This window comes from Mirounga leonina, unplaced genomic scaffold, assembly GCF_011800145.1.
Source record: "Mirounga leonina isolate KUSES-001 unplaced genomic scaffold, KU_Mleo_1.0 Mir_200, whole genome shotgun sequence".
Taxonomy (NCBI): domain Eukaryota; kingdom Metazoa; phylum Chordata; class Mammalia; order Carnivora; family Phocidae; genus Mirounga; species Mirounga leonina.
In genome coordinates this window covers 15,367,594-15,390,963 of record NW_023270503.1, presented here as the reverse complement: position 1 = coordinate 15,390,963, position 23,370 = coordinate 15,367,594, and the positions used below count along the sequence as shown (strand labels likewise).

At 52.5% G+C, this 23,370-nt stretch overlaps 1 protein-coding gene across 7 annotated transcripts in view; it reads left to right on the top strand.

Annotated features, from left to right (window-relative positions):
* MSI2 (musashi RNA binding protein 2) overlaps nt 1-23,370 on the top strand; it is a 385,784-nt gene that overhangs the window by 316,131 nt on the left and 46,283 nt on the right. For 6 of the 7 annotated variants that reach the window (XR_004683181.1, XM_035026771.1, XM_035026769.1 and 3 more), the window contains exons 9-10: nt 8,296-8,410; nt 17,940-18,014. Coding sequence is in view for 6 of the 7 variants with exons in the window: in XM_035026771.1 (XP_034882662.1) it covers nt 8,296-8,410; nt 17,940-18,014 (190 nt within the window). In the remaining variant the exon portion in view is untranslated. Of the gene's footprint in view, nt 1-8,295; nt 8,411-17,939; nt 18,015-21,694; nt 21,948-23,370 lie in introns of those variants that run through there. The other variant, XM_035026773.1, reaches the window with a different exon arrangement.

Sequence of the window (23,370 nt, the reverse complement as noted above, 5' to 3'; positions counted from 1 at the left end):
GTTTAGAACGTCCTTCACTTTGTCATTGTTGATTTTAATGAATCAGAGGTAACAACAGATAAAATTAATTCTGGAACTAGGACTGAGGATGGCCTTGTGGAAGGAGTGGCATGTGAATCGGATAGAGGGCGGTGGGGAAGGGCTGTGAGGGCCGCACCTGCGTGGCCAGTGGCCCAGAGGTGGGGACAGGGGCTTTGAAGCAGGAGACCTAGGACTGAACCATAGCTTGTCATTACCAGGCTGTGTGACCTTGCGCAAATCATTTCCTCGGAGCCTCCGTTTCCTTTCCTGTTGTAACTTCAGGGCTAATTAGGCCAAGGCAGAGGAAATGAGGAGTTGATTAATGAGGGTGTGGAGAGCAGTGGGCATTCTCTGAGGACCTCTGTGCCAGGCCCTGGGCCTTACATGCGTGATGTGTATACGTCACCGTGCATGCATACTGTACGTGAGCTAGCGTATGCGTGCACACGCACGCACACCTGAGGGCGTCGTGGCCATGCCTGGCATAGGAGGAGCGCTCCGTAAATAATTTGTTCCTTCCTCCCTACAGTAACCCTGCTGACCGGGGAGAGAGCGTCAAGATTACATGTCCTGTGGGACTCTCGGTGCTTCTCACAAATGGGTCTGGACCGTTTATAGCAAGCACACGTCCTTGGAAGGTGGAGGTTTCTGGTGGCCTTTGTCTGTCTAAGCTGGCGTTTCCATCTTGTTTACTCAGTAACTGCTTCTGCCAGAGACCCCATGGGAGGCTCCGTATCTGTGGGGACCCTTTTGCAGTAGGAGCAAGACAAGTTACCCTCTACAAGTGGGTCCTCTGGCGCTTGGCCATAGGCTGGCCCCTGTCTACGAGGACGGCACCTGATGGAGAGGTCTGGGACAGGAGAGGCGAGGGGACGGGACGCAGAACTCCCTTCTGCTCACCTCCTGGTGCCCCCAGCGCCCAGCTGAGCGGCCTCCCTGAGGCCGCAGAGGCTGGAGGGCAGGTGCTGGCTGGGGGCGGCTATGGCAGGATGGTGAGGCACCCTCCCCTGCTGGAGTCCCAGGCCGGGTCTTCCCAGCGCGGCTGCCGGGATTTCTGGGTGTGAGTGCCGCCCCTCCCATGGCGGCGCCCCAGGCCTGGCCCTCCTCCAGCGACACACGCCTGCTGGTCGTGACTCCATCCTGCCTCTGGCCGTGGACAAGTACCTCAGCTGGACGGAATGGGAACCCTGGACTGGATGTTAGAACCCGGAAGGGGCAACCCGACTCTCTGCAGGTTCCTCAGAGGGAGATGCCCAGCAGGTCCAACTCCAGCGTGAGCTCCACACTGAGGAGGACCGTGGTCCTGCCTTCCCTCCCCAGCCCTACCCCGCCTCTCCTCGCTGGGCTGTTTCTGTGCTTGTCACCTGCACCTTGCTACTCCATCAGCCTCCTTCTACAGCTCACTCAGCAGCTGGCGGGAGCAGGGCCAGCTTCCGGGATATGAGACCCGTGTTCAGCAGAGCCCTCGCTGGGTTCGTGCTCTGCTGCCACCATCCCGGAACTCCTAGTAATGGCAGAATAAAGGGCCTCTCAACTTCATTTCATAGTGGCCTGCACGTTCTCGAGCACGTTCCATTGCTACCATGCTCTTGGGGCTGACTCCCCGTATGGTGCACAGGGCAGAACAGTAAGGACTCTGTTCTTCCCCCGAGTCGCTCGCCTTGTGTTTGTCTTCCTTGCTCTGTGGGTTCCTTGAGAGCAGGTCTCCTCTGAATCTTTGTTATGAACCTGTAAGAGCCCCAGGAAAGGTTCTGCCCTCCTAGCGTCTCCAGAAAGGCTTACGCCTGGCAGACGGGGCAAGAGAGAACAGTGGGCAGGAGGGAGAAAGGCGTAGCCACGGGAGAGCACGGCCGGTGTGCAGAGCCAGGTGTGGTTTCTGGGCTGTTGCTCAGTCCTTCTGTTTGACCAGAGAGAGCTGGGTAGCTGCCGGGCTCCAGGCAGGACCCCAAGTCTTTACACTAGAGTGGCGTCTCCCTGGAAAGTGCTTGGGGCCTATCGGCCAGAGGGGATGGACAGCTTGGGCCTCAGAGCAGCAGTGTTGGCCTGGAATCCCCTGGAACCTGACTGGGGGGTGCGGGGGAGCTGCAGTTTGAGTCAGGAGAAGCTGATCTAGGGGCAAGACCAGGTCAGGCCTCTGTCTTTCAGGAAGCTCAACAAAAAGATGCTGCCCACGTGGACGCTCCCAGTCGCACCCATCTGCCCGGGAGACCTGCCCTTTGTTCCCCTCCCTTCACCAGCCAGTCAGTCCGGGCTGGCCTCTCTGAACAGCAGTGAATTTTACCCTTTGAGATGGGCCCCTCTCCCCCTGGAGGAGTAAAATCACGTCTAACTTGACCAGTTTGGGCTGAGAAGTGACGCTGCAAACCCTGGCCTCCAGGCCACACAGAGTCGCTTTGTCCTGGGTGGTAAATCAAGGCCCTGGGCACCAGGCTTGGGTTTCCCCAGACTGAGGCTGGGGTGGTTTTCCTCCCAGCCCTGGGACCATGTGCTGACTGGGGCTGTTTATGTAGAAACCAGGGAAAAACAAAAACCTTTTTCACTTCCCAGACCTTGGCACCATCCTCAGACTTCAGCCTCTTCCAAAAGGTGCCCGGCAGGGAGCTGGCCTCAGCAAGGGCTGCAGGCCAGTTGGGTGAGGGCGGCCACTCAGAGTAGCTGCAGGGAAGCCGTCCCCACAGAAAGTCCCTGTGCCTTCTCCAAAAGCCAATGCTAAACACACACACACCCCTACCCCCAAGGAGAGGGTTCGGCGTGGGACTGGCTCCCCTAGCATGAGCCATGGGGGGCATCAGGCAGACCTGGCCTCAAACTCAGCCTTAGCACACATGACCTGGGCCTCAGCCACAGCTGAGGTGTCTGACATCCCTGGGCCTCAGCTTCCTGTCCTGGAAGATGGATTTCTACCTCCAAAGGACATCATAGGGTCCACTGACACAAGGCTATAGATAAAAAGCATTGTATCTGTGTGTAAGAAAATGTTTAGGAAATGTGTACCATCGTGTATATACCGTACTCTCAGAAGTTTCAGGAAAAAACGTACATAGATACAGATAGGAATGTAGACATATAGAACTGTACTTTGTACTATCCTTGCAACTCTTCTGCAAGTGTGGAATCATTTCTACAGAAAGAGTTAGAAACAGACCTCCTTGCTGAGTTGCTTTCGACCGTGATGGGTGGGGGCACCCCACCTCGACAAGCAGCCGGTACAGAGGGTCAGAAACCGCACGTGCCAGCCCACGTCAGGCCTCTGGTTCATCTTCTGGAGGAGCACACTGCTGCCCTAACTGTCCTGTCGTTAAAGAGGCTTCAGCTAGATCATTCTTATTCCATAACTGCAGGCTACGGGGGAGCCACCCCCTCTCCTCCAGAGCCAGTGTGCCAAGTAGAGCAGCATATTTGAAGACAGAAAAATGAAAGCAAATCCCACCTACCTTTGGGGGGTTTGGCACGTCCTTGGCATTCGGCCCCTGGTGCAGGGTTGGCTTGTGGCTTTGCTAGCCATGACACTTGAAATGGAGACTTCGTCTTCCTAATGTGAGCAGTTGGTCAGTCCCAGGTGGCCTCTGAGGATCCGAATGGAAGTTCCTACGAAATCTCTCGGTCCTCCAACCACACTGCTTTTTCCAGTTGCCATTGGAAGCTGTAGCCTTTGTGAGAAGCTGCTGAGGTGGGGGCTGAGCCATTGATGGAGGAGATTCAAGGACCAAGACTTGGAGATGTTCCTTCCTCAAAATCTGCCGCCACCCAGGACTGCCCTAGAGAAAGCACTTTGGGTGTGGGTGGTGCAGGGCGTTTACAGTAAATGGAGTTCTGTGGGGGCAGAGCTGAAACAGCTAGAGCAAGAGGCCTGGCCACCCAGAGGCCCACTGCTTCTGTTGACTATGGGAAGCCAGGCAAGCCTCTCCGGGGCTGCCCCCGTAGGGAGCTCCCAGGCCTGGGGCCCCATGTTAGAAGCAGGCCTCAGTGCCTGCCAGCCCAAGAACCCGGCCAGCCAGACGCCACGGGCCTCCCAGGAGGAGGGCCTCCCACTGTCCTGTTGGCTCGCCGCTCTTCATCGATCTCATGGGGTAGCTGGTGTCCGAGGCCAGCCCCGGCGCGCTCCGCCTCCTGGCATGCACACCCTGTGTGGTCCCTTCCCACAGCAAGTCTAGGCTGACCCAGCGTAAGCAGCAGAACGTGATGGAAATGGCAGTGTGACCCTCGAGCCTAGGTGATGAGAAGCCTTGCAGCCTCTGCCTTGGTCTCATGGGATTCTCATGCAAGGACAGCCCCTCTTGGGACTCAGCCACCATGGTGTCCAGGGAGGGAGTGCTACATGGAGAAGCCAAGAAGGCGGCGCCTCCCCATGGACGGTCCCCGCCGACCAGCCTCAACTGCCCACTGTGTGGGAGAAGGCACTCGAACCTCCAGCTGATCTGGGCTTTGTCTGGCTCCAGCTCCAGCCCCAGGCACCATCTGAGCACAACTACAGGAGAGACTGCAAGCAAGAGCCCTGCCGGGCCCAGGCAGCTCCCAGAAGCACGGGGAAGGATGGTCCATTGTTGCTCGGGGCCACGAAGTTTGGAAGTAGCCTGGTACACAGCAGTAGATACGTGGCACGTCGTGTGTGGCCACATGACCTGAGTGTGTGACTGGAGCCAGCAGATTTAGGCTGGTTTTCCCCCTTTGGGTTCTGGCTGTAACTGCTCGGTTCTCTAGCTTGCCAGGGGGCCCAGTGGGAGGATAGTGGGGGTGCGGGGGTGACCCAAATGTGGGTCTAACTCAAGAGGCTCCAGAGCCTGGCAGGCCCAGAAATGACAGGAGACAGATTGACGTGAGTACTTGCCGTCATGTTAGGAGAACAAGACAGAACCTGTTCCTTTCAACAGAATGAGAGCTCTCGAGGTGGAGGCTGGCCTTACTTATGTCTGCATCCCCCACAGCCTAGCCCTTGCCGGGCATGTGGAGTCCCTCAGCTTTGTTGGGTTAAGAAGACTGGGTCTCCACGACCCTGATGAGCATGTGCGTCAGTCCATGCTCTGTACGGGGTGTCATAAGGAACCAGGGAAGTAGGGGCAAACCCTGATCCCTGTCCTGAGAACTCACAGTCTGATGGGGGAGGGGAGGCTTCTGCCAGTCTTGGTGGGGGTGGGGAGGGGGGAGTAGTTTTCACGCTCAGGAAGCCCCTGACCCCCTGCAAGGACTCAGGATAGGAACAGAGATTAGCTCTTCTTCTTTCCCCTTTTGTGTGTTTTCAAATGAGCTGGGGGCTGGGTGGGCAGGCCTCTTGGTTCTGAGAGATCTTTCGAGAAGCCTTCAGTGCAGGCCAGGCCAAGGCTCCCTGGTGCGGTGGCTACCTTTCCCCGTCACTCAAGTGCCCAGGACGTGGGGATCCCCCCCAAGAGTGCATGTGCCACAGCCCCTGGCCTCGGGGAGCACTCACAGTTGACACAGCGGGCAGGTGACAGAACCCGCGCAGTGGGTGCTGCCCAAAACAGCACCAGCGAAGACAGAGCAGAATTAAACGGAGCTGCTAGCCCTATTCAGTGAGAGGAAGAGTAGGTGGGTTTGTTTAAAATACTCCCATTACAGTCAGTTAACCTTTATGTTCCCTAAATGAAAACTGTATAAACCTGAAATTTTCGTTGATCAGGTTGCCTAGGAACAGGCGGCAGGTTTTCATAAGACAATGCAGTAGATTGTCAGCGATAGGGCCATTAGGAAGTGAGCTGGTTAGCGGTATTATTCCAGATCCCGGTGTTGGCGTCAGGTAATGATCTGTCTGCCTCCGCAGAGCTCACCCATCTTCCCAGGCTCAGACAGGCTCCTGCAAATGAGCTTTCCCAGCCTGCTTCTGAGTCCCAGGGATAGCATCTAGGAACAAACTGTCACCCCCGGCCTGGGAGAGAAATCTGAAAGAGCCAATTCTCATGAATTTCTTTCTTTTTAATCACCTTTCCCTACTACTGTTTGCAGCAGTAATACTCAGAGCAGAAAATTTGGCAAATAAACACCAGTAACAAAATGCACCATGGAAATGAAAGAACAAAGTCACTCTAAAGCGACTTTGGTATGTCTTTTTAATATTTTCCCCTTGTTTGGTATGCATATACACTTATTTTTCCACAGAGTCACTGTAATTTGCTTTTCTCACCCTTACATTTAGGGTGACCAACCACCCTGGTTTGCCCAGGACTGAGGGTTTCCCAATACCATTGCATCTTATTATCAGCATGCTTTTCTGAAGCTTCACAGCTTTCAGTAAGCCTGGGTGAACCAAACCTGGCTAACTAACTCCCTGTTCTTGGACACTTAGGATATTTCCTTTTAAAAAAAAAAATCATAATTAACGTTTGTCACCACAGTAGCCTTATCCATATGTCCGTGCAGGATAAACTCCTGCAAGTAGCATTATTAGGTCAAATGATGTATACTTGGATGGCTTTTGAAAGTTTTTGGGTTGCCCTCCCAAAAAATATGCACAAACTCCCACCCATCCTCCCCGTACTCTCAGAGATTCTGACATCAAGGAATCCTGTCGTCGTGGTCAATCTGATAGGTGACAGTATGTCTCGTTTGAGGATGTCATACATGACGTGTGATAGAAAAGATACGTGTCATTATTAGTCATTTGTGAATTGCTTGTTCATGTCCTTCACCCATTTTCACTTCAGTATGCTCGTCTCTTTCTTTTATAACCTATAAAAACTTTGTATTACGCTTATCAGGCATGAACTTTGAGCCATTTTGTCCATGTTTTTAAAGCATGTGTGGTTCTTTAAAGAGCAAGAGCAAGTAACACCTGCTACCTGGTGTCTCTGAAGGAAGAGTAGTTAATGTTTTAGGTAGTTAAAGCTTCCCTCAAGCCTTAAGCACTAAGCCCCAACACGGGGCCTGAACTCACGACCCTGAGATCAAGACCTGAGCTGAGATCAAAAGTCGGCTGCTTAACCGACTGAGCCACCTGGGTGCCCCTAACATATTTTTTTTAATTGAAGATTTGGGATGAGAAGATTTGAGAGGTATCCATGTCTCCAAAATGGATAGCCCATGTAGGTCCCTTTAAAACAAAGTATAAGGCACACAATTTAACTTCTTCCTATCTCAGATACCCTGGGAATAATAGTAATTTTCCATGTGATAGTGAGACCCTCGGCAGTGGTTGAACTACGTGGAGTTTTGACTCCTAAACCACATGGCCCCTTTTTAAATACGGGGACCTCATTCTTGCCCTTCCCACCTCACTATCTATCTGACTGTCATGCTGATACTTTTTGCAACCATAAGCACTCCTGCCCTGCCCCACGGCATCCTATCTCCATCAGCGATGGGGCGGATTACCAGCCAACGCTATGTTAGGTTTATCTGTAAACTAAAAGCAAGTAAGCACCGAGCAGGGGTGTGAGACACATGCTCCTAAGAATGGTGTAGGCACTGTCGAGGGCAACAGTTTTACTTCTTTCCTGGAGCTTGTATTACCTATCATTAAGGCTGGGAAGTAAGTGACTTATGGGTTGTGTGAGCAGAATAGGATTAAGAAATTTAGGAGGCAGAAGGGAAACAGGAAAGATTAGCAACCACTCGAAGACGTAGCTGCAGAACGAGAAACCGGTAATCCAGATGGACAGAAGCAGTGTTTAATGTTATTACTTCTCCCGGGAGCCTGCTGGGGCGGCTTTTCTGGAGACCGTGGCATCGCTGAGCTAGAGATTTGAAAACTCTGGCTTCCAGGCCTGCCCCTGCTGGGCTGTGGCTTACGGCACATTACACACGCCTTCTGACGTTCAGTTTTGTCATCTGTGAAATGGAGCTAAAGCTAACTGGCCTGTCTGTTTAATAAGAAATGGAATCAGGTGGCCTGATGTGAAGAGTCAGGGGCGCAAAGGCATTTGTAAACCTGTAAGGGACCAAACGAGCAGGAGGGATTATTACTACTGCTGTTATTTTTCTTCACAGACACACCCGGCAGCCCCATCTGCCTCCTCACCTCCCAGGCCTTCTGCGCACGCTCCAGTCTGAGCTCCCGACCCAAGCACGTGTGTCTTCAGCCCACGTCCTTGTCACCCCTCCAAACCCAATTTCATCCTTGTCGGTTTTTCCAGAGCAGGATTTGCAACAAATGGCGTGTTTTCTTAAATATTTGTTTTGCAGGCCATTTGCTTGGCATGGCTATATTTACAGTGAATAAGGAGCAAGGCTAAAAATACCTTCGCGGGTAACCAGATCAGTTCTGCATTTGACATTTACGTGGCATTCATTTGCATCTCATTTGTTCGCCTTTCTGTTGAACAGGTAGAATGTAAGAAAGCTCAGCCTAAGGAAGTCATGTTCCCACCGGGGACAAGAGGCCGGGCCCGGGGACTGCCTTACACCATGGACGCGTTCATGCTTGGCATGGGAATGCTAGGTGAGTCCGGGTGGGACCCTGGGGACACTGCAGAGCTACCATGCACTGGGGGCTACGGAGGCTTAGACACCCAACTGGGTCACCTACCAGTTGGGCAAACTGCCTTTCTGAGTCTCAGATGATAAGCCCCTTTGCAAGGTAGTTGTGACCATTACAAAGATAGATAGATGATACATAGATAGATAGATAGATAGATAGATAGATAGATAGATAGATAGATAATCATCTTGTCCCATGCCTGGCTCATAGGGGTACTTGATATTATTTTATCTCCTCTCCACTCCCTTCTTTGGAAGGAGAAAAAGGCAGCCCTCTGCCTCACACCTCTCTACTGGCAGGGTGTTCTGAAAAACCTGAGGACTCCTGACTAGCTTCACCCTTGTGGGCTGAGGCTCCATTTTCTAAAACTTGGGAGAGGAGAGGAAGTGAAGAGGGTGGGCTATAATCCTGTCTATTTAAATGATTAACATTTTTCTCTCGGGATATCAGAATTTGCATTTAAATGGATGTTTTAAATGGCCTGTTTTACTCTTTATTTGCCAAAAAAAAAAAAAAATGATGATGAAAGACAAAGTGTGTTTTGTTCTGACGAAAAATGATCTCTCCTGGCTTTTAGAGAAATTAAGTTGCATATTATGCCCCTTCCTTAAAGGTATCTCTGTCCATCCCACGTAGATAATTGAAAATCTTGCCACTGAAATGGCATGAAAAATGGAGAAAGCAGAGAAGAGGCGTAATGGTGTGGGTCGCAACAATAATTAGAAATTTCAAGGCGAGAGAGCGGTATTTTAGTGCGAGTTATTGTGTGTCGGGAAAATACTAATTAAATGGGATAAATGGTAGTTAATGGTAAAATTCCATTCAGGCACATGATCTGTCTGGTTTTAATGGATTTTCATTCGGTTTGGCGATGAGTCCCCCTTCTATATTGTTTGATCAGCTCTTTATGTATTTTCAGATTCGCAGTTCTTTAAATCATTCCTGGCTCCATTTGAAATGTATGAAACTTTTCTTGGTGTTACACATTCTTAAAAAGAATTGTATCTATTTTGTCTGAGGAAATAACAAGGGCCAGTAAAGTTAGTTTGAGGAACTTTGAGAAATGGAAAGAGATGCCACGAGAATCCTAAAAGTAGCAGAAATATTACTTCTTCTCGAATTAATGTTTTAGGTCTAATTGAGTTTCATTGGAAATTCCTATTTACTTCTTTAAGCATTGGCCAAATGATTCTAACGCTGATCTGGAAGCAGAAACACATGAGAATAGATAAGAAAATGTTTTCAAAAGAGAAAGGAGAAAAGACTAGTTTGACCAGATAGCAGAACACGGCACAAAGCTACAGTAATGAAATAGTGTGGTATATAGGAATGCACCTGTTGAGAAAAAAAGTGAAAGCACCTAAACTAAACGTATTTCTGTGTAAGAGTGTAATTATTATAAAGAAGTTACTTTTAAAAATCAGTGGGAGGGTGTCCGACTCTTAATTTTGGCTTAGGTCATGATCTCAGGGTCGTGAGATCGAGCCCTGCGTCGGGCTCTGCACTGAGCGTGGAGCCTGCTTGAGATTCTCTCTCTCCCTCTCCCCCTCCCCCCACCCCTGCTCATGCTCTCTCTAATAAAATAAAATAAATAAAAATCAGTGGGAATTATCTCCTGATTGACTATGAGACACTTGTCTACCCCTTGCTTCAAAAGTAATTTTGTATGTGGTCTTTACCATACAGTGTATACCAAGAGAAGTTCCAAATTAATTAATAGTTGTAAATTCTAAAATCAAATCTTAAAAGAGTTGCCTCCTGCTGGTTTTTGGAGTCTTGAATTTTAAACGGTGAGTATGAAGGCCCTGGGGCATAAAATGGGAACCTTCTTAGGATCAGATCTTCAGGAAGTGCCGCTGCCTTTCGGAGTCTAACTTGATGCCCTTGGCAGGCTGGGAGGAATGACCTGTTTTCTTCAGGGGGAAGCAGAGGTATACAGCGAAGCCAGCTCATTCATGTCAGTTGCCAGAGAGCAAAGGTGCAGCAGTTCTGTTTGCCCCAGACTGCAAGCAAGGGCCGGGGGCCCACATCTCTACAGACACCCAAGCTCAGATCCCTGAACAGAGGGCACCCAGTGGTTTCATAATGGGAGCCAAGGCAGGGAGGCTTTGTTGAATGCAGGAGGTGCTCACCAGCAGTCGGCTTTGAGCACCTGCTGTGTGCGTGCCCTGCCCTGGGCTGGCACGGGGAGACAGTGCTTGACAAGGCAGATGTGGTCCCTGCTCTCTGGAGCTTGCGGTCTGGTGAGTGTGACAACAGCTAACAGTTAATCCTACAGCTAGCTAGTTAGTCATAATAGAGTTTGGGGGTGCTTTAAGAGCACATCATGAAGAGTGGAAATTAGACTGAGGAATCAGGGAATACCTCCCTGCGGAGGTGACCTGTTCGCCATGCTAAGAAGGATGAGCAAGCTCAGAGTGATCCAGACAGGACTAGCCTTGGAAGGCGAGGATCCTAGTGGGGAACACTGAGAGCCCCCTGGCCTGGCTGAGGGGGCCAGGTTCCTGCAGGGCGTGTGTGAGGAGGAGTGCTGGGCTCAGAGCCTCCAGGATGGGCTTTGACCCCGGCTGGTGGTAGGCAAACCCATGTGGTCCGTGTGTTTCTCCAGGTGCCATCCGATTGGCTCCTGTTTATTGAGGGGTGGATATGTGATGAATGGCAGGTGCTTACTCCTCTGCCCCCACTTTTTCCCTGTCTCTCATGGTTGAAGTCATGACTTCTCTAAGCTGCAGTAAAGAAGTAATTGTTGGTTAAAAATGTTGTGGTGAATCTGTTAGTCCTTGAGTGATAACCTCTCCCAGGTCACCCCCTCCCACTGACACCCCTGCTGCTTAAGGCTTTTGCCTTTGGCCCATGTAGCTCTATTGAGACTGCCACCAGGCAGAACCCCCAGACCCCAGCCAGCCTCACTCATGTCACAGAGGCTTTCCTCTGTGGACAGGTGACGGGTGATGGTGGCCGTCACCCGTCCTCGGAGAGCCCTTAAGATGGAATTGATGGTGTCAGGCCAGCTTCCCCCAACATGGGGGCTATGTAAGCCAGTGGGGAAGGCTTGGGGACTTCAGAACCAGGGAATCTGGACTCCTCACCCCCTGAGCTGCATGACTTGGGACAAGTGCCAACAGCTCTGTCCTTCAGTTACCCCGTCCTTAGATAGGGATGTGGGACACTCTCACTTCATGGGGTTGTTGAGGATCAATGAAACCATCTCGGGCCTCGCCAGCGCTGTATTTCCTCAAATCCAAGGTGCTGTGGGTGGTGAAACGCCTCTTTGTACAAACATTCAGAAAGAAAGATACAGATGCTGTTGATTAAACTGGACCAAGGCTTTCTTACCACAATGACTGTGAGATAGAGCTCCTTTCAGAGACGTTAAGATGTGAAAAAAATGTATGTCTTCCGATCAATAAAACACAATAGGATATACTCAAACTGGGAGCTCTTCTTAGTAAGCCGTGCAAGTCCAAGGCATTCCCGCCCGAGCAAGTGCCCAACACCCTTCCATGGGGCATCCCTTCCTGCCAGCGGCCAGGAAGGTGTGGCTTGTGCTGTGGCATCTGCTGCCTTCTCCGTTCAGACCCCTAGCCCAAGGAGTTGGATCATCTTTGAGTTTCTGTGATCTGTGCGCTGGGCTCCAGGCCTCATCAGCCGCCGGGCCTCCTGAGTCCCCAGCCATGGTGGTGAGGCCCTTCAGGCACCTGCTGAGACGGGCCTCCTGAGAGCTCCCAAAATATGCCCCCGGCCAGGAACCAGCTCAGCCCAAGGTCCAGGCAGAAGGGGTGAAGCGGGCATAGCACCCAGGGAACCCAACACACAGTCTCAAGGCCTGGCTGGCCTCTCACCTCCTCAGCCAGCCTGGAGACTCCTGACGCTGCCCTCGGCTTCTCGCATTGGCAGAGCCTGGCATCCTGGGCCTCTAGATACTCTGGGCGAGGAGAGTGCCGTCTCCTATCCTGAGACCAAAGCCCTTGCTTCTTGCTTCTTCCCTCTAAAGTGGTCGCACCGGGCGGCATCTGATCCTTTGCTAGGATGGGGATGGCCTGACATGTCCCCACAAGTCACCTGGGTCACCCCGTCCGTGGTGCATATCTGTCCTGGAATCGCCACCATCACCCATCACCTGTCCACATCATCACCGCGATCATCATCAGCCATAGTTTGGTTGATGAACTCAGCACAGAACAACGTTTGTTAAAAGTTCATTAATGAAATAAAGGTTTAGTGCTGTAAATTTTTGTTGTCAGAAGAGCAGAAAAATGTCTAACACTTGGACAGGTTTTTCGAAGTGAGACTATACACCATTAAAGCTTTTCAGTTCATTCTCACAAGTATTTCCCAAGCACCTGCTAAGGGCCAGGCACTGTTCTAGGCGCTGAGGATGCCTCAGAGCATCTCAGGGAGCTGATGTTCTAGTGAGACAGCAGATAACGCTGGTCTGTAAATGACTTGGGAACTGTGAAACTAATTTTTAAATATCCCTTAAGATTTTCTCCATACTTTGGGGAGGTCTCGTCAAAGGGAGGCTGGCGAGCGTATAGTTACACAGTTATGTTTGCTTGATCTCTCTTGATGTGGCTGCATCCATCCTTGGGAGGAAACCTACAGCTGTTTTGGCTTTAGCTTTCACAGCCTTTGACAGAGTCATAGAATAATCAGCCCACTTGGGAATTCCTTAAAAAAAGAATGTAGGAGAGAAGAGGAGGGGGCCTCCTCAGACCAGCTCTCCCTGCCTTCCAGCTAGACAAAACGAAAATCAGCGAAGACCCTTGGAAAGGTCTTTTTGCAGCCCTTCAGACTTTGTGCTGCTCTCTCGTGCCCTAGACTCTCTGGTTTTTCTTCATGAAAGTGGACTTAATAAAAGCAAATGTGATTATTATTGATATATTTTAGTCCTTTTGGCCTACTCTGCCCCCAGCCACATAGTCCTACTACCTCTAAACTGTCTTGACCCGGCTGGGCACACACTACTGAACATGCTTGATACCACTGGTAGAGAAATACCTCACTGCTGAGGCCTTGAAGGAAAGCTTCACCCTGCAGGCCCGGAAATAGTGGGACTCTGTAGACCAGCTGAAGAAAGCCTGAGGCATTCTTACCAGTGCTCCTACTGAGAAGTCCCTGTGAAGTCTTGACCCAGTGTTTCCTGACACTAAACCCCTCTGAAATGAAAGCAAATTAAAAAAAAAAAAAAATCAGCATCTAGAAGAGATGAGGATCTGTGATCTGCTGGTATGCACTAACAGATCAAAAGGAGATGGGCTGATTGTAGAGCTGCATGTCTAGACTCATTTGTAATTTCAACGGGGATTTGTCTTTCCCCAAAGTACCTGTTGAGGTCATTGCCAAGGAGGTCTCTGTTTGTTCAGCTGTTTCCTGGTGGACAGAGGAAACTCAAAATTCAGCTCTTCAGTTTCCTTCTAGGACAACACAGTGCACCAGAACTTTCTGTGGTGGTAGAAGGGGCCTCTGTCTGCGCTGCCCAAGATGGTAGCCACTAGCTAATGTGGCTACTGAGCATTTAAGATGTGGCTCATACTACTGAGGAACTGGGGTTTTCATCGTAGTTTAGACTTAAATTTAAATTGGACAGCATAGGCCTAAAGATGCTCCTACGGCTCAGAATGACTCTGGGGTCCGAGCATCTAGGTAGACTTTGGCCTTCCCATCCCAACCTGGGAGGGGCTCTGGGCACTAGGTATTGCATCCTGGATGCATCCCTCATGGAGCCAACATGGCGCCCTGGGCAGTGCTCTGCATACCACGTGGCATATATGTCACACTCTGGCAGGTCCCTGGATAAACAGCCCTTGTCTCTTGTCCTTTCAAGTCGGGGGCCTGGTGGGAGCAATTTTCCATGACTGAGTAGCTGAGTCACAGAGCCCGGGAGCGGATGAGTCATGCACCCACCTAGAATGCAGACATTTTTCAGGGTTAGAGCCAGCATCTCCTAGAGTTGGAGCAAAGATTGAGAACCACGATTCTGAGAACTCTGCCAGCAACCCCAAAAGGGAGCCCTGAAATGATCTGACTGGCAAATTCGAGTAGTTGTTGATTTCTGAGTTCCCTTTTTTTTTTCCACAACGGAAAGCCTATCTGCCAGAAAGGTGGTCAGCCAGGCAGCAGGCTTAGTTTTTCCTTTAGTGACAAGAGATAATTACTGTGGGATTGATCAGGCGTCCAGAGTACTGGAGCACATAAATTGGGCAGTGGCCAGTGCGGGCGGGGCCCAGCTACTAATGGAAGCGGCGGCTGGGTCATCTCGCTGTAATATGGCTTGATGGAGCATCCACATCGGTCTGCTGTAATGTGCTATTGATATGCAGCCAGCCAATTTCCCTGTGTGGCTGGGGCTTGGAGCAGTTCGAGCAGAGCTGGGCTGCACAACAGTAAATGAAGAGGAAAATTGAAGTAATGTTGTATTATAAATTTATGATTTCATCTGCCTGACCCAGAGGATGTTCGTGATGGGGGCTGGAGATCAGATACCCCACTCCGGCAGATGCCAAATTCTCGTCTTTGTTGTGCAGGAGACAATATCTATATGTCCAGGAAGATTGGGGTGAGGCCCCTAATTGGGGTGAACTCGACCATGCTTGTCTTCCTTCTTATCGAAGACTGTCACATGTGCCAGGAAGAAAGTGGCTGGAGTCAGGGAGGGGCTGGGCGTCCCACCCCCTCTCCACCCCACCCACCCCGAGGGAGGCTTGAAGGTGACACATGGGCCTACACATCTGCTGTCAGATTAAAATATTCCAGACCCCTAGTGCTGAAGTTAGAAGCAAAGGAGTCATTTTTCACCAGGAAAGGCCCTAGGCAGCGGTGATTTGGCTGTTTGCATATAATCCGTTTATCAATAGTGTTGAAATAATGGTTTAAGAAATCTAGTCATGAAAGATCTGATTTGAGAGCGGGTGATTAATTCAGAAGAGAACTGAGCTGGCCAGCCATGAAATAAATACCAGGGAAGAAGCCAGTGTGCGTGAGTCCACTTAAGACCTCTTGGGCTTGCCCCATTCCTCTCCGTCCGTCTGTCCCTTTCTTTCCCCACTGGGGGGCCAGAGCTGAGCATCACCCTTGGATAGCCTGATCCTCGGCAGTCAGAGCAAAGCCGTGCGGTCATCCTGCTTGTGTGGGCGACCCTGTGCCAGGGAGACCCCAAGCACCGGGAGATCAGCGCACTTGGAAGGAGCAGGCGCAGGCCCCTTTTGACGTGGAAACGGGTCAGTCGGCCAGTGAGTTGTGACTGCACATTTAGAAAGGCTCTGGCTAAACAGGAAGGGAAGGGAGCCACGGGGAGTCTCAGTCAAGAATGCTGTAAGGGACCCACAGAGCTTTGTACAGATGGCAAGACTCAAGCTGTCAGAGGACAATAAAGACCCCCGCCCCCAAAGGTCATGGCCTTGGGACAGAGGCCAGCCTGGACCCCAAGTCTCCTGACACCCACAAGAGCAAGCCTCTCTTCTCGGTCCGATGACAGATCCACTGGTCAAGAGGAGGCTATGACACAAACATGCATGGGCAGGTGAGGAAAGGTGGGTCCCATCCCTGGGCCTCTAAGGCATATGAGCTCTATGAACAGGCAGCAGGAAGACCTGCCAACGCGAACGCACAATGCCCGAGGGCACCCGAGATGGAACTGCGTGAATGATCCTTTTCCTTTAGCCCTCACCGCAGGTCAGAAAATGCTTGCGGCGTACCCACGTGCACTTGGGACGCGGGTGACGAGACCCCAGAGCCCGTATTTGGGGGGTGTCCGTGGCTGTCTCGAGCTGCTGCCCTTGTGGCTGGAGCGCAGGAAGACTCTGACAGACCCCACCCATCAAAGCCACTCTCTACCAGCATCTTGGTGGCAAGCTACGGAAACAGCTCTGGCTGCTGCAAACCAAAAAGGAGATGATTGGAAGGGGCTCGTCAGCTCACAGAGTTGCCAAGAAGGCTGGAGAATAGGCAGTAACTGGGGAGGTGGGTGGTCAGCCACAGCCGTGACCCAGGGACAACCTAGGAATGACCTGGTCGAGGGGGGTCCCCTGTTGCCACCATTGTGTGCTGGGCTCATGCTAAAGGCCCCAGAGTAAATTCTGAATCACTGTCTCCTCCTCTGCCCCATTAGCCTCAGCAGTGGGTCCAAGGGGGACTTCCCTGGGCCAAACCCAGGTTCTCAACTTGCTTTCCCGCTGCCTGGCTCAGAGAGAGCAGGAGGGGGCCCTCTTCTGCTTCCAGGATGGGAGGCAGGCCTCTCTCTAAGACTCAAACTCAGAGAAGGGGTTCAGGGACTGGGAAGCCAAGAAACAACCACAAATAGCCACCTCGGAGGTCAAAGCAAAAGTCCAGCTGTTGGTGGTGGTTGGCTGGTTGGTGATGGTGGTGGCGGGAGGTTGGCCGTGGAGGTATGTGAAGAGCATGAATGTACTGGGACTCCTACACACCGAGTGGACAGAGGCAACGTGAGCCTGGTGGGATGGGGGCAGAGGGGACCCGTGGGTCCCCTGGGGCTGGCAGAATCGGTCCAAGAGGGCTACACACCGGCTTTCTCTGTCACCTGAGCCAAGAGGCAGGGACATAAATGGTGAAGTAGCCTGAGCGAGCACAATGCAGGGTTGAGAGCCAAGGGACTGCTCACTGGGGGTTTCATGCTAGATCACAGAGGGCCACACCAGGAGCAGAACATGCCAGAGTTTCCTCATGCCCAGCCCAGCAGCCATTTCCACAGGCAGCCCACGGTTAACAGATCACCCCCTGGGTTATCTGTTGAGATCATGTGGGAAATACGCTCGCTGTGAAGCACCCGTTAGTTACAATGTGTGGCGTGAGGCTTCTGGGTTTGGGCCATGCTTCCTGGAGCACATTTTAACCCAACCAGTCCCTCATGGTCGGGGGGTGGGGGTGGGTGCGGGGGGGGGCGCTTGGGAAGATGCTGGCACCCTGTGGAGTACCTGTGCTTGGACGCAGGCTCCCCGGGACCCTGCCTCCCCTGGGCCAGGGCTCATTAAGCACAGTGGTTTTCTAGAAGCGTAAGGTCAGCCCTGAGTTTTGCCCCACAACTCTGAGCCCTGAGTGCTCCCGCTTTGTCTGGTGCGGGCACCTCTGTCTGCTGCCTCAGGAGGAGGCATTACAAGGACTTTAATCTCCTACTGTCAATAGCTTTAAGGTAAAGTACATTCAGAGTAAGCTCTCCAAATGTCAGAGCCAGGCACAGGCCCTCTGTTTGGTGCTAACGCGTGGCATTTACTCTGCAGGTTCCAGAAAGTGCGTGGGCTTTAGGGGTCTCTCTGCCCAAATATAGGTTAATTACCAGCAGGCTGACAGCAGTGCCCCCAGCCACAGGAGAGAGGGGACCCGAGCCCTGGGTAAAGACCCTCACGGGAGACGAATCATTTTGTGCGGGAAAATAACCCAGGCTGTCCTCACTTCTGCCCTCCCCGGGATTTCACCCCAGGGCTGAGGCAGCAGCTGTACTAACGCCCCTGTGATCTTTCTCTCTGTGTTCAAGGCTACCCCAACTTCGTGGCAACCTATGGCCGCGGCTACCCTGGATTTGCTCCTAGCTATGGCTATCAGTTCCCAGGTGAGTGTCTTTGTCTCCCGGGGCTTTGGAAGCACGGGAGATGGGCTGCATTGGAGGGGAGGCGGGAGGATCCCTGAAGAGAACACAGCTCGTACACATATGCATTCAGGAAATGACCTGTAGGTGCTGAAGTTCAAATCCACTGAACTCCGGGGGCAGGATGCAGCTCAGTGTCTGATTAACCGAAGTACCGCCTCGGTACTGGGTATTTGAGAGTGGCAGCCTTCGGGGGAAGGGAAAGAGCTGAGTCAGGAGCCCTCCCTCTGCCCACCCTCCTTTGTCTGGAGCCTGTTACAGGTTCTCTCACTGGACTGGACTCCTACCCTCTGCTTCCCTCATCCCCCGTCTCCCTCCCACCTACCTACCTTCCTGCCTTCCTCCCTCCCCTCCTCCAGCTCTGCCTGGCAGCCCTGGCTTCGACGCCCTTCTGTGTGTAACTGTGGTGTGCTGTTGGGGTTTGGGTTTGCTGTCCTGGGTCGGGGGGTGTAGATTCACCCTCCCCCGCGTGTAGGCGTCAGAGACTCGAGGCAGAGCCCACAACAATGCCTGCCTTTGTGCCCAGGCTGCCACAGCTCCCACGTAGCTGGGGGGCCTGGGACCCCCACCTGAGGCGGCAGCAAGGGCAGGCATGGTCTTACAGGGGTGGGGGGAAGGGTGCTGAAGGAAGCAATGTTGTTGGGGCTTTATTTGTCCCCTGAAGGGGTGAGCCAGCCTTTCCCAAACGTGGAGTATAGACAAGAGTATATCGGGGTGCAGGGGTGCTTGGGGGTGTGTGTGTACAGAGGACAGCTGGAGTTTCTAGAAAAGGCATTAGGAATGGAGTTTTGTCCTCTTGGGTTCTCTGCTGAGGAAGGAGGCTCCCTCGGAAGCTGGGCTTCCAGGAGAGTTTCATTCCTGGTTGGTCATCCTGCCTGGACCCAGAGGCCTTGGAGGCCCAGGGAGCATAGGCATGGCCCTTAGAGGATCCTGTCCTAAAGCCAGGGAGGAGGGCCAGGGAGAGGTGCGTGAGGGGCTCACCCAGCATTTGCACACCTCCAACTGAGTGTTGGGGTGGGGTAAGGGTGACTCAGAGGAGGCCAGGAAGCGTTTGGGGCACTTAGAGCCATGCCCGGTGGGGGACAGATCCTCCATCATCAACGGAAGCCCCAGGCTCTTGCCCATGGCCACAGCAGGTCACCCAGTATCTCGGGCCTCATCTCTGTCTTCTGTAAACAGGGGGTTTGGGCAGGATAGTCCCTGGGGTCTGTGCACCCTTCCGATTGTGGGGGTGAGGGGTAGGGAAGGCAGGTACAGTAGCAGCCATTCCAGATGGGGGAGTGTGAGTGGGGGAGACTCCCCCATGAGCGTGTCCCCTGGGGCCAGCGTCTGCACTGGGAGGGGAGCTCTTGAAGCAGGACAGTGGGCGCTACGACCAGAGAAGTCTGCCCCTCCCCTCCATTAGGTTTACCCATGTACAGATGGGGACCCCGAGGCCTAGAGAGGTAGAAAACCCTGTTCCAGGGCTCGTTAGCAGCAAGGAGCAGGGCTACGATTTAGACCCAGGTGGTCTGGCTCTTAACTCCCACGTTCCTCTCTCTAGCGTCCGTCTGTCCAGGACGATCCCACTAACCACACATAGCTACTATAATTTAGATTTAAATGAAAATGAAGTAAAATGAAAATTCCAGTTTCTCCGTCACACTAGCCACGCTTCACTTCGCAGCCACACGTGGCTAGTGGCTGCTGTTAGCACAGCCTGTAGAACATTTCTACAGAAGTTGTTGGATGGCACCATTCTGGAGCATAAAGAGGTGGGTGGGGCATGGTCCACACACATACATGCATGCATACGTACTGTCCCTCCCAGGGAGGCCTGGCATGTCATCGTCCCTATTCATTTCTTGCCCATCCTCCTCAGCCCAGAAGCTGGTGGTAGTTTTAGGAAAGCCTTTCGTCTCCTTCCCTCCCCTGGCTTCCTCACCAGGGTACAAGAAGACATATAGGCTCCCGTCCTGGCTCGCTGAGAGCACCATGCCGCTCTGCACACCTGGTGTGGCTTCCCTCCCTTCACAATCAGGTTGCCATTGCCCCCTCGGTGCAGTACTAGTCCCAGGCAGGGAGAGTTGGGGGATCCTAACATGGAATAATTTGGGGGGTGACAAAATGGATTCATGCTAAGGGCTCTGTCTCAGGGATCTGTGCTTTAGGATCTGTCCTCAGCAGACATGTATGCAAGACAGAGATGCAAGAGTGACCAACCAAGGCTGGGTAGGATGAGATAGTCTCCCTGCTGTGCCCAGCCCTTCACCTTTAGCCAAGGCTTTGGGAACAGAGCAGGGGTGTGAGGGACCTGGCGTGGGCTAGGCGTGACCATGTCCAGGGCCTGTTTGTCACGGTCACTAGCTCCTGCAGCTCAATGCAGTCAGCTGGATTTGATTAGGGCAGGAATGGGGCGTTAAAATGTCTGGACAGGGGCTCCCTGACCCGTGAGACGTGGCTGTTCTCTCCTCCCCCAGCCATCAGATTCTCCATTCCCCATCCTTCCAGTTCTCACCTTGGAGGTCTCTTGTATGTCCTCACCGATGGCCACAAAGAGGCTGTCAGTGGCCACAAGAGTGAGGCCACGTGCCGTTGGGGAGGGTCAGCGTGTGGAGTAGCCCCAGGCCGGGAAGGGGGTGGCCCGGTGGCTGGACCTGGCTGCCCCTCTGTCCGCTGTCCCCAGGCAGCCCCCCATGGTGTTCTAGTCAAGAGCTCGTGACGTGGTGGCTCCCTTCAAAAACCAAACTTGACCCTGCCTGGAGCCTCCAGCCTGGGCCAGGGTCTCTGAGTCAGGGGAGCTTTGGAACATTCTGACATCCATCTCTTGCCCCGTGCCAATAAGGAGTGTTTTGGAGGGTCTGGTGAGGAGGAGGTTGGGGTGCAGAGGGACGGCCCAGCAGAGGGTGGCCCAAATCTGCCCTCTGCTCTCCCTGTCCGGTTGACTTCTCCCCCGCACCCTGGGGTCCTTTGAGCCGGTGACATGCACACAGCTGTCCCCACCAGACTGCCCTGAGGTTTTGCTTTGTGATCTTTCTTTTCCGTGTCCTCACCGTGTACCACTTCACCCACGTCCCACCTCCAGTCTCTCACAGTGTGTGTGGACGCCGCACCCCTCCCAGCCCCTCTCTGGACCCATCCTAGTGGGGCAGTGTGAGCACTAACCAGGACGCCCAGGCCCCCAAGAGCTGCTAAGGTTCTTCATCCTGTGGGTGTTCACTCACAGCCCACATCCCCGGGGTCCCCTGTCAGGACACAGGGCCCGGCGTTTCCCCTACGCAGGCCCTCTCTGTGAATACCCACCTCCTCTCCTGGGCCGCACAGCTGAGGCGAACCAGTTCCTGCCTCCGCCCACCTTTAGGGTTTGATGCGATTAAATGAGATGCTCCGATAAAGAGGGCTCGACATCTATGGATAATTGTTAGAGTGAGGAGTGGTTCTTTTCTAGAAAGATTGAGGGACGACCCGCCACTATGGAAGTGGCTCCTTCTTCCCAGGCCCAGGTGTCCACCGCATGCACCCCCACCCTGACCCCCCCCAGGATCAATACTGGGGCTCAAATAATTACGATCCTCATTGGTGGCCTCCCCTGTTTCCTCTCTTCCCCCCCCTCCGGACTCATTTCAGTTTAATCTGTTAATTTCTGTTCTTATTTCACTTTGCAGACTATTTGCCGATTTCACAAGACATAATTTTTATCAACTAGCTCTTAAGAGAGGCATAACACACTGGGGTTTGCTACCATTACTAGAGAGAGGACACAGTCCCGGTCGGGGCCACCCCAGCTGCTCTCAGTGTCCACTGAGCCTGTCCTAGCTGCCTGTTTGAACGAATGTTCTTTTTCTCATTTTTAATTCTTGGAAAAGACTCATGTCCTCATTGCTTCACTCAGTTTAAAAAAAATTTTTTTTCTTTCTACAGTCCCCTCCCATTTTGCTTCTTGTACACACTGTGAGCGTCCCCCCCCGCCCCACCCCCCCACCCCACCCCCACCTGGAATGTAACGGGGCCAGAGGGAAACTTCTCACAAACTTTGTAGAGCCTCCTCAGGGGAATCCTGGAAACAGACATCAGATTATTTTAAATAGCGACCAAATAGGCTTCTTGGGGCATTTCATGGGGTGAGCTTTTAGTGCTGGTGGCGGCCCACAGGCGTTGGGGATGTGTGACTTTGAGCACTCATGTCCTGTGGTGGACATTACCAACAGTGAACGAACACACACACACACACACACACACACACACACACACCCCTGTTCTGTACATACTAATGTGAAAACGTCATCTGGAAGAAAAACTGTATCTGGAAAACCATCATGATCTGGTTATGTTTGTGTTTGGGGGCCAGGCCCTCCGTGGCCGTTAGCCATAATAATAAGCACACGTGACTTGGAGAAGGGCTGGTGTCCTTACTAGGGCACTGCTACATCTCAGTTACCATGGCCACAGACCCACGCCAGCCCCTCCTTCCCCAGCACCCCGTCCACACTGGCCTTGCAGTCACTGCTGGGATCAGAGCCTCTGGGCCTGCCAGGGTAGCAGGGGACGGAACACACGGGGCCGGTCCAGATCGGGCTGGCACCCCCGATGATCAGTCACTCCGAGAAGGGCTTGCTTTTCCTGTGGTCCCGACCCCCTCCACTCCCCCGTTTGAAATAGCCCCACGGGCTTGCATTCGTGAAGTACAGCTCAGCAGCGCCTTCGAGAGTCACCCCCTTGTTTACGTTCATAGTTTGTGAGAAGTGACCCGCGTGCTTCCACTGGATGCATTTGATGTGAGCAAATCCATCTGTTCGAATGTCACTGTCCTTGAGACCCAACCAGTGTGGTTTTGCTCATCTCATTAAAGATGCTTGATGTAATCATTGGTTAGTTTCCTGTTATTTTCCTGCAGGCTTTTTCATGAGTGCTATTTTTTTTGAACAATTCTGTATGGCTACCCCCCCCACCCCCACTTTATTTTGTTCTGCTATGAATTGCTTTGCTTTGGTGAACTTGTCTTGGTATGCTCGCCTCACCCACGTTTTAACCATTGTGAATTTTCTTCATCTCTGTAAATAGTTCATCTGTGCTGCTCCCTAATGACGTTTTATTTTTTCCCCCCTGTAAGCGACTGAGGTAGAAAAATAAATTGTTTACCACGGACATGCTGTGTGCTGCCATCTCTTAGCCTGACAGTGTCCTGTTCTCGCACCGGGGGAGGTGAATGCTAGACTAAATAACTGGTCCCCATAACAGCCTAGCGCAGTCTGTGAAAGCACGCGGACTCCCCCGGCTTCTGCCTGTCCCCAGCCCTCCCCGCTGCCTCGCGTCCCCCGCACTTGCTCGGGGTGGTCCTGTC